The 14997-nt window shown below is 38.7% G+C and overlaps 1 protein-coding gene across 1 annotated transcript; it reads right to left on the bottom strand.

The window, feature by feature from the left end:
* Nucleotides 1-1535, bottom strand: LOC142178472 (uncharacterized). The gene is made up of 2 exons (XM_075248057.1): nt 1255-1535; nt 1-410 (listed from the first exon to the last, which is right to left on the bottom strand). The coding sequence occupies exons 1-2, from the start codon at nt 1382-1384 to the stop codon at nt 193-195; spliced, it is 348 nt and encodes a 115-aa protein (XP_075104158.1). The 5' UTR covers nt 1385-1535; the 3' UTR covers nt 1-192.
* Between the last annotated feature and the right edge of the window lie 13462 nt (nt 1536-14997).

Below are 14997 nucleotides of genomic sequence, written 5' to 3'. Positions count from 1 at the left end.
TAATAGGAAAAAATCTCCTTTGACCCCCAACTCTTTATTTAGTCAATATGTTACACAAATAAAAATGAAATTTTACTAAAAGCAGTAACCACTTTTTTGCAAATGTAACTACAAAATTACCATCATAATCGCGAATATTATATTTTTGTACAAAATTGTACAAATACAAAGGGGATAATAAATAAATTTTAGTTAATTATAACCTCTAAGAGTCTTATTATGGAGGATACCTTTGTAAAGAGCTTGCCAATTCAAAGGCATGGATTCCAAGCTCTCATCATCAGATGATTCTCCATAATTAATCATATGCTTCCTTGAAATATGATCATCACCTTCATCTTTATTATTTTCAGAGCCCAATTCCACAACTTTATTGGAGAAGATTACCTTCTTCTTTGTTTGATCTTTATCTGATCACACAAGGTAATTATCACCAAATAAAATGTTAGTACTATTATTTTTTCTACATCGTGAATCCTTATTTAAATAGATTTTGTTTCGTGGGAGTTGAGGGCTAGCTAACTTGGTGAACTTCTAATCCTCCGCAGTTGGAGGTTCAAACCTCATCAGTTTGTACATTCCCTTTTCCTTTCTGGCAGAGACGGATCCATGATTTAAATTCTATGGGTTCAATTTTTAATATATATATATATATATATATATATATATATATATATATATATATATATATATATATATATTTCCCCCCTTCTTTTAGGCAAGAAAGTAATTCGAGTTCATAACTAGACATAAATGATCAAAAGTCAAATCTATCAAAACCTTAGATAAAAGGTATGAACACTTGGAATATGGACAAATAAAAATAAGAACAAAAAGATACCATAAATATTTGCACCATCTAAAAGTCAACTTCTTTATACATAGCTAGATCTGCGAATTCATTTGACAAAAACTTTTTTTTGATGACTTACATTTCGTAGAACTGATCTAATAAGGTAAGTAGTAAAATATTCAAGAAATGGGTAGGCAAATAGTAGGGAAAACGTATCCACATTCATTAGGGGTAAATACTTTTAGTGTAAGTAAGTTTGCTTTATACAATCGGATAAAAGATTCTAGCGGTTTTAGCTTATATATAGGAGGGAGAAAAGCCTTATATTTATATATGAGGGATAATAAAGATTGTTTTTATAACAAATCCAAATTGGAAAAAAATTAAAGTTGGCAACTTTCTCAAAATTTTCAAATTTGATTATCACAAGCTCCAAAATATAAGGAGAGATGTCAAAATACCTATTTCAAGTTCCTGCAGCTTGTTCATGAAATCAGAAAGAAGGTGTTTATGCACTCTCATTGCAAGAAGGACAACACTTCCTGAAACTGCAAAAACAGCCACAAATGCAGATCCCAAAGATTTCTCCATTGATCTTTTTTTTCCTTTCAAATTTCCTCTATATCAATGGTTTTCTTTCCTTTTTTTTCTAATTGGATATTTTTGGGGGGCAAAAATTAAAGGAAACTTTTATGAAAAACTACAAATGAAAACATTTTCTTGAGTTGGAAAATGAGAATATAATGAGAGAAGTTCATGGAATTAGATGGAACAATGGAACAGTAAACTTGCATTTAAATGGAATGGATCTGTCAAATAGACAATGAATTGTCAAAAAGTCTTTATTTTCATTTTCTGTCGAATGCCATCAGCACATATATCTGTGGCATTTGACTATTCTTGAAATTACCTAATCAGACAATATAGGTAGCCCTTTTATTTTATTTGGGATTCTGTACCTCCTAAATGTTAGTTGTATCTTAGAAAAATGAGGGGCCGTATAAATCGTAAATTCACACGGTAAAATTAATTATCAAAAATAAGAAAAATAAAAGGTTAGGTAAAAGTGGAAAATCAGAGAAAGAGAGAAAGGGAGTCAACTGTGTGGAGCTGCTTATAGTTATATACTTGCATGTGTTTGGTGTGGCGTATAATTATGGGAAATATATTTGGCACTTGTTTGGAGAACGGATCTCGTTATTTAATAATAAGGAATTCAAAATAATAATAATAATAATAATAAAGAATTCATATACCGGTAATTATATTTCAGATGTTAAAAAAAATTATATTTATTTGAATTGGAAAGTCAAGTTTAATCATCTTTACGTGTAATGGTTGCGTATTGATACCTTTAACAGTGTAAATGTGCAATGAATATTTATAGTAATAGTAATAGTATAGTATATATAGAAATTAGATCTACTCTCAAGTTGTCTTGTTCATAGTAGATTATATTGTACACCTGCCCCCATTTCAAAAAACTTAATTTGATCCGCAAAATGTGTTTAAAAAAACCACGCACAATGGTAACTGTTGGTTAAGAAGGAGGAGAAGCGGAAGTTTGCCCTATTCAACCTAAACTTTATATATTGTTTACCCGAAAACAGATATAGTTAAATTTGTACGTAGTTCTAAGGGTACGTGGTATAACTTGACACAAATTGTAAGAGTAAATAGGAATATCGAATATTGACTATAAAGAATGAAAATACAAACAAAGTTTAAGGGAGGATAATTTATGAACAAGCAAAATGAAATAATGTCTAAAGCTCAAAAATAATAATCTCTCAATGTGGGAGTGTATCAACAATATCTGAGTTATAGTATATTACTGCCTTCATGGATCATGCTTTACGGAGATAATAGCCACCTCTCTTATAATGGAGGATCCTAATTTAAATATAATTAAAAATACATAGTGGGAAACCTTGATAAATCAGCTTTTTTCCCTTTTTTCTGCCGAGATTCTCTCTCTTAGTGCGGCCGTAACAGCTCTTGTCTATAGGCTCGATATTGACTCGAGCTCAGTACTGAATCGAGCTCGATATTGATTCGAGCTCGATTTTGACTCGGGGCCCGGTATTGATTCGGACTCAGCTTTGGTTGGTCTTTGGCTCTCAAGCTCGATAAAGACTTCGAGCTCGGTAACCCGGCTTCGGATCTTATCCCGAAATTATGAAGACGCTCTTCGGTTTATTATGTTCCCATCTCGACCAGTCGTACGAAGGTCGAAATCGATTTCGATATCGATATATTTTAAGTAGCACATATTATAGCGAATACCTAATGTAAATTTCAAGCTATTTACACTGCCTAAAATTTTAATGAGCAGAATTTGGGCTAGAAAAGTTGAAGTCGCATCGCAAATTTTTTTTGCAAAATATGACATTATTATAAGGCGTCTTGAATTCTTATAGGGAGAAATTCAAAAATAGTCAGATTTACAAGTGGTAATTGAAAAATAGCCACAGTTTCAAAAGTAATCGAAATTAGGCACTTTTCATGTAAAGGTAAATATGAAAAAAACACTGTTCAAAATTCGAAAATATTCCAGCATAATATACTGAAGTTCCAGTATAATATACCGATCCAGCATAATATGCTGGAAGTTCATACACAGGTACTCCAATTTCCTCCCGTATATTATGCTGGAACTTTCCGTGTGTTGGAGTTTCTGCATAATATGCTGAAAGTTCATACACAGGTGCATCAATCTCCAGTATATTATACTGGAGTGGTCCGTGTTGCAGCAAAATAGTAGTTATTTTTTAATGACTTTCCAAACACTGACTATTTTTAAATTACTAATCCGAAAACTGATTAACCCGTGCTATTTTTATATTTTTATCCCGCCGCCCCTCCATATGGGGCAAGCGCGATCAAAAGCTCAAGACCACCTACTTCTAAGGTCATCTTATGCACGTTGCACATGGATGAACACAAATGATTTATCTTCTTTTTTTTATTGATGAGATGAAGTTTGGTTTTACTTAACATTAATCAACCAATCAATTATGTTCCTAATCTTAAATTATTCAGGATCGATTGTACGAAAAATGCCTATAAGTTCTACTATATTTGGATTAATTTCATTTTAAAACTAGTAAAATTCCTTGCAATTTAAGCGCTCAAGAGAGTGACCTACCCAAACACAATGTCCTTATTTCACAATGTTTAACATTGTTAGAGTTTAACATTGTTAGGTTTACTCACAAAGTAGTCACCATATTGTTTCCCCTTTTACCAAAAAACAATCTCTATTCTAATATATGGTCAAAAGTCGTTAAGAATTTAAGATGTAAGTATTTTTCACATGGATTTGGATAAACTCATAAACTAGCATCATCGTCATGTTAGGAATAAGTTTTACCTTTTCCTTTTTCCAGTGGCAAACAATTTATAGTACTACAGACCTTTTCTAATCTCTTAATCTCTTTTTCTAGAGGAGCTTTTGTTTTCTTCACTGGTCCACATTATTCTCCAGTTGACATCAACTAACAGAAATTAATCATTGTTCATTATTATTAAGATGTCTTACAACTTTTCTGATCCATTATCTGATCTTGTTTACTAAATTAAATTGTAAAATTCTTTTTAAAACAAGTATAAATTCTATTTAACTCCTCTAATATTTTGAAGGAAACAATGTCATTCATTTTTAGCATGAAATAGAAAACTCATCTTCCCATGAAAAAAAAGCTGATCTGAGTTAATATTTTCCAGTGATGCTCAAACTTTTGAGATATATAGAATTATGATCATATCATTATAAACTATATTAACATTCAGCATTTTACTTTTCATTTTTATGAAATTATAAGGTGATAACTAATTCCCCATGTTTACCCGTAAAATGGTACAGTTGAATTTATACGTGGTTTCTAGACAAGTAAACTAATATGATCCTGAAATAATACAATAATTGAATAAATATACAATACTTAGCCTTAAAATGTAGATAAACACCAGATATGACAGTTCTGGGAATAAGATTTCGGGCACAACAATGATGAGATCAAAAAGCGGAAAAGTAAGATTGTATTAAGTTTTGTATAGAATGTAGTGTAAGTTTAGCCAGAAAATTCGTGTCCTTTATAATGATAACTGGGCTCACTATATATAGCTGTGTCTAGGGAAGGAGGTCTTAGGATCGTGTCCTCCTTTAATGTCAATTATGAGGGTCATTGATGAAGATGTAACGATGAACATAAATGCCAAATTCTCTGTAACGGGTCGTCGCTCTTAATGCTGCAGAATATTCCTTATTAAATGCTACCGGGCGCAAAGCATCTAATACACCTTTATGAACGTTATCTCTTTCGGTGACAAGCGGAATGACTGCGTTCGGTCTTCGGTCATCCCCGTCTTGGGTTCCACGTGTCTTTCCCTTAGATGACCACGAGTCATATCATATTTCACCCTATACAGATAGTCCCCCTGCTTTTCGGTGACATAACTTTATGTTACCGGGAAGTTGGTAGAAACACTTTTTTGGCGGGAATTACTATAACTCCCTCTGAAGACTTCTGATGGTTGATTAGACGCACGTCTCTCCGCATTTAATATCCCGAACATGCGTCATCCCACGATTCCGCATAATTTTTGCCGATTATCGAGGTAATCATAGCCATGAATTTAGCCGCCAAAATTTTACTTATACGCATCATTCTTTTCCTTTGCACTTCATAATTTCTCGAGCTTTTGATTTGCATCTTTGTTCTCCATCCTTTCTCTAATTCTCTTCAAACAAAAACCTTTTCCTTCTTATAATTCAATGGCTCTTCCTCCAAGCGTGTCGGTTCTTCAAAGAACAAGAACAAAGCCGAGGACTCTGTTAATCCAACGATGGGTTCCATCTTCCCAAGAAGACTCAATATTGTTTACCCGTAAAATGATACAGTTGAATTTGTACGTGGTTTCTAGACAAGTGAACTAATTTGATCATGAAATAATGCAATAGTTGAAGAAATATACAATACGTAGCCTTAAAATATAGATGAAACAACAGAGATGACAGTTTTAGGAATAAGGTTTCCGGGCACAACAATGATGAGATCAAAAAGCAGAAAAGTAAGATTGTATTAATCTTTGTATAGAATGTAGTGGAAGTTTAGCCTGAAAATTTATGTCCTTTACAATAATAACTGGGCTCACTATTTATAGTTGTGTCTAGGGAAGGAGGTCCTAGGATCGTGTCCTCCTTTAATGTCAATCATGAGGATCATCGATGAAGATGTAACGGTGAACATAAATGCCAAATTCTCTGTAACGGGCCATCGTTCTTAATGCTGCAGAATATTCCTTATTAAATGCTACCGGCGCAGAGCATTTAATGCACCTTTATGAATGTTTTCCCTTTCGGTGACAAATGAAATGGATGCGTTCGGTCTTCGACCATCCCCGTCTTGGGTTCCACATGTGTTTCCTTTAGATGATCACGTGTCATATATCATATTTCACCATATACAGATAGTTCCCCTACTTTCCGGTGACATAACTTTGTATTACCAGAAAGTTGGTAGAAACACTCTCTTGGCGGGAATTACTATAACTCCCTCTGAAGGCTTCTAATATTTGATTAGATGCACATCTCTCCACATTTAATGCCCCGAACACGCGTCATCCCACGATTCAGCACAACTTTTGCCGATTATCGAGGTAATCATGGCCATGAATTTAGCCACCAAAATTTTACTTATACGCATCATTCTTTTCCTTTGCACTTCATAATTTCTTGAGCTTCTGATTTGCATCTTTGTTCTCCATCGTTTCTCTAATTCTCTTTAAAAAAAACCTTTTCCTTCTTCTTATTTAATGGATTCCTCCTCCAAGCGTGCCAGTTATTCAAAGAACAAGAATAAAGCCGAGGACTCTGCTCCTCCAACGGTGGGTTCCATCATCCCTAGAAGTCTTATTACCATAAAAGACTTTGAAGAGAAATTCTCTACTGCTAATTTTCGTACATGGGCCATTAGCAGGTATCCTTCTTCCATGCGTCCTTCGAGCATTCCTGCTGTGAAGGAAGCCTGTCGCTGCCATGACTTAGAAATTATCACTCCCGATATGTTGGAGCGAGTCACCCTTCCCAAGGAGGGTTTTACATATGCTTACACGTATCCCTTTACTTTTGGTGCATTTTCTTTAAGCAGGGAACTTGATTCCGTGATTGCGAAGTTTTGCCTCCACTACCAAATGTGTTTGGCACAAGTAAGTTCTTCTGTGTGGAGGACGGTTGCTTTCCTTCGGCGTTTGTTCTAGAAAACTGGAGATGAGCTAACCTTAGCTCATATGATGAATCTCTATTCTCCCAAAATATTCCACGGGGGAGAGATAAACCTCTGCAAGAGTGGCCACCATGCTTTACTTTCTAGCATGGATAATAACAACGACCGTGGGTGGATGGAATGATTCGTTGTAGTCACCACCAACGACATCATTCCAACAATGGCTTCATCCTTTTTGGCCGCTTGGAACCGCATTCATAAGCTCTTTGTTTAGTATTTATTTTTACTAAATATTTTTATATAGCCGTATTGATCCTCCATACTTCATTTCTATCAGCAACTCGATTGTTCCCACCGGTGAACGAAGGTTTGGAATGGTGGGTACAAAAGATCTTGGACGTTACGAGGTCCGAGACTCGCTTGTGTAAAGAACTGGCCCTTAAATATGGGTGGAAGGCCAAGAATCATGGTAAGTCAAACTCGCCTTGTTTGAATTTTTCATGTAAAGAACTTGATTGATCTCTTCTAACGTGTCTACAAAATTAGGTCTACCCGCATGCTCTATTGCCATTACCTAGGAGGATGTCTTGGCTGATCCTGCTGATATAGCGAGGCTGCTTCAGGAGGCGCTTACTCAAACAGGTGGATCCGGGCCTGCTTCAAGAACAAATGCTTCTTTACGGAGTCCCCGGCTGGAGGACAAACAACCAAAGAGAAGAAGCTCCTCTTCAGCCGGGGAAAAGAATAAGAGAAAGAGGATTGATTCCCCCGAGTCATCTCCGGTAGCAATGGTGATTGGCCCTCCTTCTGGGCCGGTCATAGACACTATGACGATTGACGATGATGAAGAAGCTAGTGATGAGGGAGCTTCTTTACATAGAAGACAACGATCCTCATCATCTCAACAGGATGCTCGACTTGTTGAGAGAGTTACACCAACCGAGGACGATGCCTTGGCACTTTGAGGAGAGTATGACTTGGTAGATAATGTCAACTCCCATTTTCAGGCTCCAATTGCTGTGTCCGATACTGCGGGGCTGAGTACCGGATCCTTGCCATCTTTGGTTGGCGAGCATCCATCCACCAGCACTGCATTTGATGCAACTGCTTCTCACCCTTCGACTCCATCAACTTCATCTCCACCTTCACCAACACCAGGAATTGCTACATCATTTCTACCTTCATCCACTCTTCCACCATCAACTGCTATATCATCTCCGCCGGCTGCACCTAACCATGGCGAGGGTGTTCCTCTTCCCCAGTCCCCAGTTCATGAATTTGGGGCAAATTTATGCTGCCCCTTCTGAAGATCCACAACGGAGGAGGAACATTACTCTTTTGGTCTCTACTTGATGCAACTTGATATCCCGGCCGATGGAGCTTGCTAATTATCTAAAGCCTTTGGCTTCAGAGAAAGATTGAGAAAAAATTCAAGCATTCTCGGGGGAGGGTTTGTTGAACAATGCCATGCACAATACCGCAGCGGTGCGTTCCTTTCTTATTTCTTCTACTTTTGTATGAATGTATTCAAAGTTTTACTTCTTCTTGTTTTTTAGTCCAACTTCTTTCTTCTGAGGGCCTTCAAAGGTTGATTTGTAAGAAGGAAGAACTTACTTCTGAACGGAATCAACTTTGGTGGAACGGGACAAAATTGTTCTCCGCCTCTCGGAACTGGAAACCAAAGCAATTGAGGTCGTTGTTTTGGAGGCTCGTTTGTAGAAAAACGAGCAAGAAGTGGTAACCCTTAGCAAAAATATTGGCCCGCTGAGGGTTATATTAGATGAAGCCAAGGCCAAATGGGATGAAGTCCAGGACGCCGTTCTTGCTGCAACCGAGCACGAGGCTGCTACTGCCAAAACAGTGACTGACTTAGAAGCAGCCTTGAACTCCAAAATAGAAGAGCTTTCTGGTGTGAGGGGGAAATATACCCAGGTTGAAGAGAAGTATAGGAAAACTATCGAGCATAATAGGCTAATTAGTTCAATTGTCTGCGACCTTGATGTCAGCCTTAAATCTGCTAGGTCCTCCCGGGAAAACCTTTCTGCCGAGGTAACCCAACTCAAAGAAGAACTCAAGTGCCGAGAAGCTTCCCTCGTTGTTGAAAAAACTTACTCCATGTACAACATGAGGAGAAAAACCTTGGAAGAAGTCGAAGATGGTGTCATTGATTTTGATGTCGAAATTGCTAAGGCACGCGAGCTTGGGTTAGCTGCTAAAAGTGGACTCCCATCGAGGTCTGATGTACATGGCCCTTCTGATTCTGGTTCTGAGTTTTTGGGAACTGAAGAAGAATAGGAAGATGATGATGCCGAAGGCCAAACTGATAAAACTGTTGAGACATCGGTAGACCCACCTACTTCTCCTGGGGACGCAAACACTTCTCTTCCTCCTGGTTCCGAAGACACTGCAATTTATCTTTCTTTTCTGTTTCCCATTTTGTATTTTTACCGTTTTGGAACGTTCATGTAAATAAAGACATATTTTTGCTCAAGTATTGTTTGAGTCTTACTTTCGTTTGAATATCCAGGAAACTCTTTAACCTTCGCATTTGCTTAAGAATTCTGCGCATGTTTTTCTATTCGCGCTTTACTATGTGTAGCCTCGGATGCATTTTCCTAAAAGCACTTTGGTTCCGAGCATTATCCCTTTTACGTGAGGGTTTCTATAAGTATTTTTGCAAGTTTACTTTTTGCGTCCTTTCGTCTATGTCTTCGGGTGCATTTATCCTCGAAGGCATTTTGATTCCGGGCACATATTCTTTCGAAACCAACCCTTCAATGTGAGAATTTGCTATCGAACTAAAAATTATCTAACCGTCCCTGAGTGGAAGCTTATTTGTTTTCCTTGCTATCAAAGGTCTTATTGCTGATGTCTTCGTAGTATGCTTTCTATCGCTGCCTCATTAAAAACCTTGCTAGAAAAACCCAATTGGGACAAAACCTAAATGAAGGGAAAAAGAGTGTAGCACATACTTTCCGCTTGAATAATGTTCATCAGCAATAATATCTTTTGAGGTGTGCCACGTTCCAGTTGCTAGGCAACTTGTCTCCATTCAGGTTCTCCAACTTGTATAAACCTTTACCAGTGATAGCTGAAATCCTGTAGGGACCTTCCCACGTTAGACCTAGCTTCCCCGTGTTGAGCTCCCGCGTATTTTGGGTTACTTTCCTCAGAACCAAATCTCCTATTTTGAAATAACGAAGATCGATTCTTCGATTATAATATCGCTCAATTCTCTGCTTTTTATCTGTCATTCTTACACGCGCCAAATCCCTGCATTCCTAGAGCAATTCCAAGTTGATTAACATTGCTTCGTTGTTCGATTTTTCATCTGCCCAAAAATAGCTCAAAGTGGGTTCACCCTCTTCCACCAGGATTAGGGCTTCAGTATCGTACACATGGTAAAAATGAGTTTCTCATGTGCTCGATTTGAATAATCACTTTGTTTGTTGACTATTTGCGCTCGAATGATAAGGAGAAGATGTGATCCTCTTTATCTTCAAATATTCGAGGAACTTTGTAACTTTTGCACCGATAAACTGTGGCATGTTGTTGCATGCTATCTCTTTTGGTATTCCGAACCTGAAAATTATGTTTTCTCACAGGAAATCGACCACTTCACGTTCTCTGATCTTCTGATAAGGAGCTACTTCCACCAATTTAGAAAACTAATCAGTCAGAATTAAAAGAAACCTTACCTTTTTGGGAGCCGGTGGCAGCGGTCCGACGATGTCTATCTCTCATTTCATGAACGACCATAGGGATATAACAGAATGTAAGGGTTCTACCAGTTGGTGTACTAGTAATGCATAGTGTTGGGACTTATCACATTTTTGTACGAAGTCTTTGGCATCATGTTCCATGCGAGGCCACTAATATCCTGCCCATACCAACTTTAGCACTAAAGAATCTGTGCCCGAGTGATTGCCGCATATCCCTTCGTGGACTTCTTTCATGACATAATTAGCTTCTGACGCTCCTAAGCTCCGGTCCAGCGGGCCTTGGAAAGATTTTCTATACAATTGGCCTCTCTTGAAGCTATAACGTGCAGCTTTGGCGCGTAACGCCCGTGATGCTTTGGGGTCTTCAGGCAACTTCCCGTGATCGAGATAGTCGATTGTTTCATTTCTCCAGTCCCAGACCAGACTAAATGAATTTACCTTATAATATCCATTCATATCTAGGACTGAGTTCATCAGTTGCACTACCGTCCCGGACTCCGATCCCTTTATTTCCATCGATGATCCTAAGTTTGCTGCATATGTTGCATATGTTCTTCTTTGGTTGCATATCGATGATCCCTTTATTTCCATCGGTCCCGCAATAATGCCAAAAGAGCCTGGCCTTTACCACATATTGTTGCATATGTTCTTCTTTGGTATCAAAGATCTCGTAGACCTGATTTACCACCCGCTTCGAGTCACATTTTGATAACCTTGAAATCGAGTCCCAGGGCCAATTCGAGCCCTGCAATCAAAGCTTCATACTCTGCTTCATTGTTAGTTTAAGAGATCGTTCTGATGGCTTGCCTCAAGATTTTCCCCGTAGGCGTGATTAAGACTATTCCGAGTCTGGAGCCTTTTACGTTGGAAGCTCCATCTTTAAATAAGGTTCAAACCCCCGATGTCAATTCCGACACCATTACTGCCTCCTTAGTTGCTAGAGGCAGTAGTCCCAGACTGAAATCGGCCACGAAGTCACCCAAGACTTGCGAATTAATTGCAGTCCTTGGTTTATATTCTATGTCGAACTCACTCATTTTGATGGCCCATTTGGCTAATCTTCTCGAGAGCTCGGGTTTATGGAGGATGTTACGCAAAGGGAAAGTAGTCACTATCAGGTGGCATTGAAAGTAGGGCCTCAGTTTCCGAGCGGCGACTACGAGAGCTAAGGCCAGTTTTTTTAAAAGTGGGTAGCGAGTTTCTACTCCCATTAAAATTTTGCTAACATAATAAATGGGAAATTGCGTACCTTCGTCCTCCCGGACTAAAACCGCACTTACCACAACTTCTGAAACCGCGAGATAGACTAGAAATGTTTCACCTTCGTTTGGTTTTGAGAGCAATGGAGGGCTTGATAAGTACTTTTTTAGGTCCCTCATAACTGCTGGCACTCCGGTGTCTATTCGAAATTATTTTTCTTTTTGAGCAGTACGAAGAAGCGATGATATTTTGCTGATGACAGGAAAATAAACCTGCTCAAAGCTGCTAATCTTCTCGTGAGCCGTTGGACTTCCTTTATGTTCGACAATTGATATAATATATCCTCGATGGCCTTGATTTTGTATGGGTTTACCTCAATTCCCCTTTCTGAGACTAGAAATTCTAGAAACTTACCAGAACTGACCCCGAACGCGCACTTCTCGGGATTAAGTTTCATGTTATGCTTCCTCAGGACGTCGAATGTTTCTTGCAAATGCTTAAGGTGGTCACCTGCATTCAAAGACTTAACAAACATATCGTCTAATAAACTTCCATAGTCTTTCGTATTTGATTTTCAAACTTCTAATTTACGAGTTGTTGATAAGTGGCTCCGGTATTTTTCAACCCGAAGGGCATCACATTGTAACAATATGTACTGAAATTTATTATGAACGAAGTCTTTTCCTAATCTTCCGGGATCATCTTGATTTGGTTGTACCTGAAATAAGCATCGAGGAAACTCATTAACTCTTATCTGGCCGTAGCATCAATCATTTGATCGGTATTTGACAGTGGGAACGAGTCTTTCGGGCACGCCTTATTAATGTCTTTATAGTCTACACACATGCAAAAATTTTTGTTCTTCTTCGGAACTACTACTACATTGGCTAGCCAGTCCGGATATCTTACCTCTCGGATCAAACCGATATTAAGGAAGTGACTTACCTCTTCTTTAACGAATTTATTCCTGGCCTCGGAAATAGGGCGTTTCTTTTGTCTTACCGGAGGTATGTTGGGATCCAAGCTCAGCTTGTACATGACTACTTCCGTCGGGATACCTATCATATCCTCGTGCGACCATGCAAAACAATCGACATTAAATTTAAGGAATTCAATAAAACCAGACCTAAGCTCCGGGTGCAATCTTGTCCCCAAATGGAATTTTCTTTCTAGGAATTCTTCGAGCAATGTAACTTGCTCTAGTTCCTCCACCATGGACTTCATTGCGTCCGTCTCTTCTCTAACTTGGAAATATCTCGTCACCTGATATTGTTCTGACGACTCTACTCCCGGGCTAACTTTCTCTAGCTCGGGAGTAGGTGCCAGTTCCTGTAATTGCTATTCTGTATGATCCTTCCCTTTACTACTGGAAACCGAAATTGCATTCATCTCCCTTGCTGCCAGTTGATCACCTCTTATCTACTTGATTCCTTCGGGAGTTGGAAACTTTTGTAATTGGTGATATGTTGAGGTTACAACTTTCATCTTGTGTAACCATGGCCTTCCCAGGATGATATTGTATCCCATGTCACCATCTACTACCTCAAAGAGCGTTGTTTTCATTACTCCTTCAGCATTCGTGAGCAGCAAAATCTCTCCCCCGGTCGTCACGCTCACAAGGTTGAATCTAGCGAGGAGCTTTGTTGCCGGAATAATGTTTCTTGCGAGTCTAGCTTGCCCTAATACTCTCGATTGTATGATATTAGCCGAACTTCCTGGATCCACTTGAACACGTTTAATCTTAAAATGCAACACATTTAAAGAAATTACCAGTGCATTGTTGTGTGGTAACATCAATCTATCTGCGTCCTCCTCCGTAAAAGTGATATCGTCTTCTCGGAGTATTTTACTATGAGTTATTGATAGTTTTGTCTTCTTATCAGCCGAAAAGGTGATCCCGTTAATCTCATTCCCTCCGAAGATTATATTGATCGTTTGGCGTGGGGGTTCTTCTCCTGCTTTCGAAATTTCTGCGTTGTTTCTGTTATGACCATAATTGTTCTTAGCTCGGTCACTCAAGAATTCTCTATGGTGACCATTCTTCAATAGTGTTGCCATTTCTTCCCGGAGGTGTCGGCAGTCCCTTGTTCGGTGGCCGTTCATCCCATGGTATTCACACCATAAGTTGGGATTCCTCTGGATGGAATCAAATCTCATAGGTCTAGGGAATCATGCCTCTTTAATGTTTCTCACGGCCGACACCAACTCCACTATACTGACGTAGAAGTTATATTCCGATAACTTGGGGGTTTGAAGGATCCTGGGAGCCCGACATCTCTATATCCTGAAGTTATCTATTGTTTCGACCACGATTGGTCCCTCTGTAAACGGTGAACTTGTTTGCTTCCTGGAAGTTTCTGACACGGCCTTCGGTGTAAGGCCCCGAAATATTTCGCTAAGGAATCAAGGTTCTGTGGTGCGGGGTAGGCTAATTTATGGTAGTTTTGGACTTTTTGGGTTGAGCAGTGTGTTGGGTAGTTGAATCGTTTCGACCTTACGAAGCCAGGTTTGTAGCACATTAGACCATGCTATAGAGCTCGCGACGCAAGGTCTATAGCGCACTAGACCATGCTATAGAGCTCGCGATGCAAGGTCTATAGCGCACTAGACCATGCTATAGAGCTCGCGAGCAAGGCTTATAGCACACTAGACCGTGCTATAGAGCTCGCAGTGCAAAGGACCATTTTTGAAGGGATTATTTGATATTTTTAGAGAGAGGAAGTGCCCTAGAGTGAGAGGAGAAATACCTAAGCTAAGTTTTCATCAAAATCTTGCTCAAGCCTTGAAATTCAACAAGAAACCTCACAAGTTCTTCATCTAAGAGGTAAGGTTCCATACCCTAGTTTTCAATTTCAAATTTGGATAGAAGATGATTGATTGGGAGTATGATTCTTGGGTGTAAGAGTATTATTTATACATGCATGTACCAATAAGGTTTGTGGAAAGATTGTTGAGCTCAAATAAGTAAAGATTGGGTTGTGTAATGAGGAAAATCTTGTAGAAGGACCTTGCAGTAAAATTCGCACACCTAGTGTTTGATAAAATGCTCAAATGA

This window comes from Nicotiana tabacum, chromosome 24 (genome assembly GCF_000715075.1).
Source record: "Nicotiana tabacum cultivar K326 chromosome 24, ASM71507v2, whole genome shotgun sequence".
Taxonomy (NCBI): Eukaryota; Viridiplantae; Streptophyta; class Magnoliopsida; order Solanales; family Solanaceae; genus Nicotiana; species Nicotiana tabacum.
The sequence above is the reverse complement of the archived record's forward strand: the minus strand, read 5'-3'. Positions and strand labels throughout refer to the sequence as shown.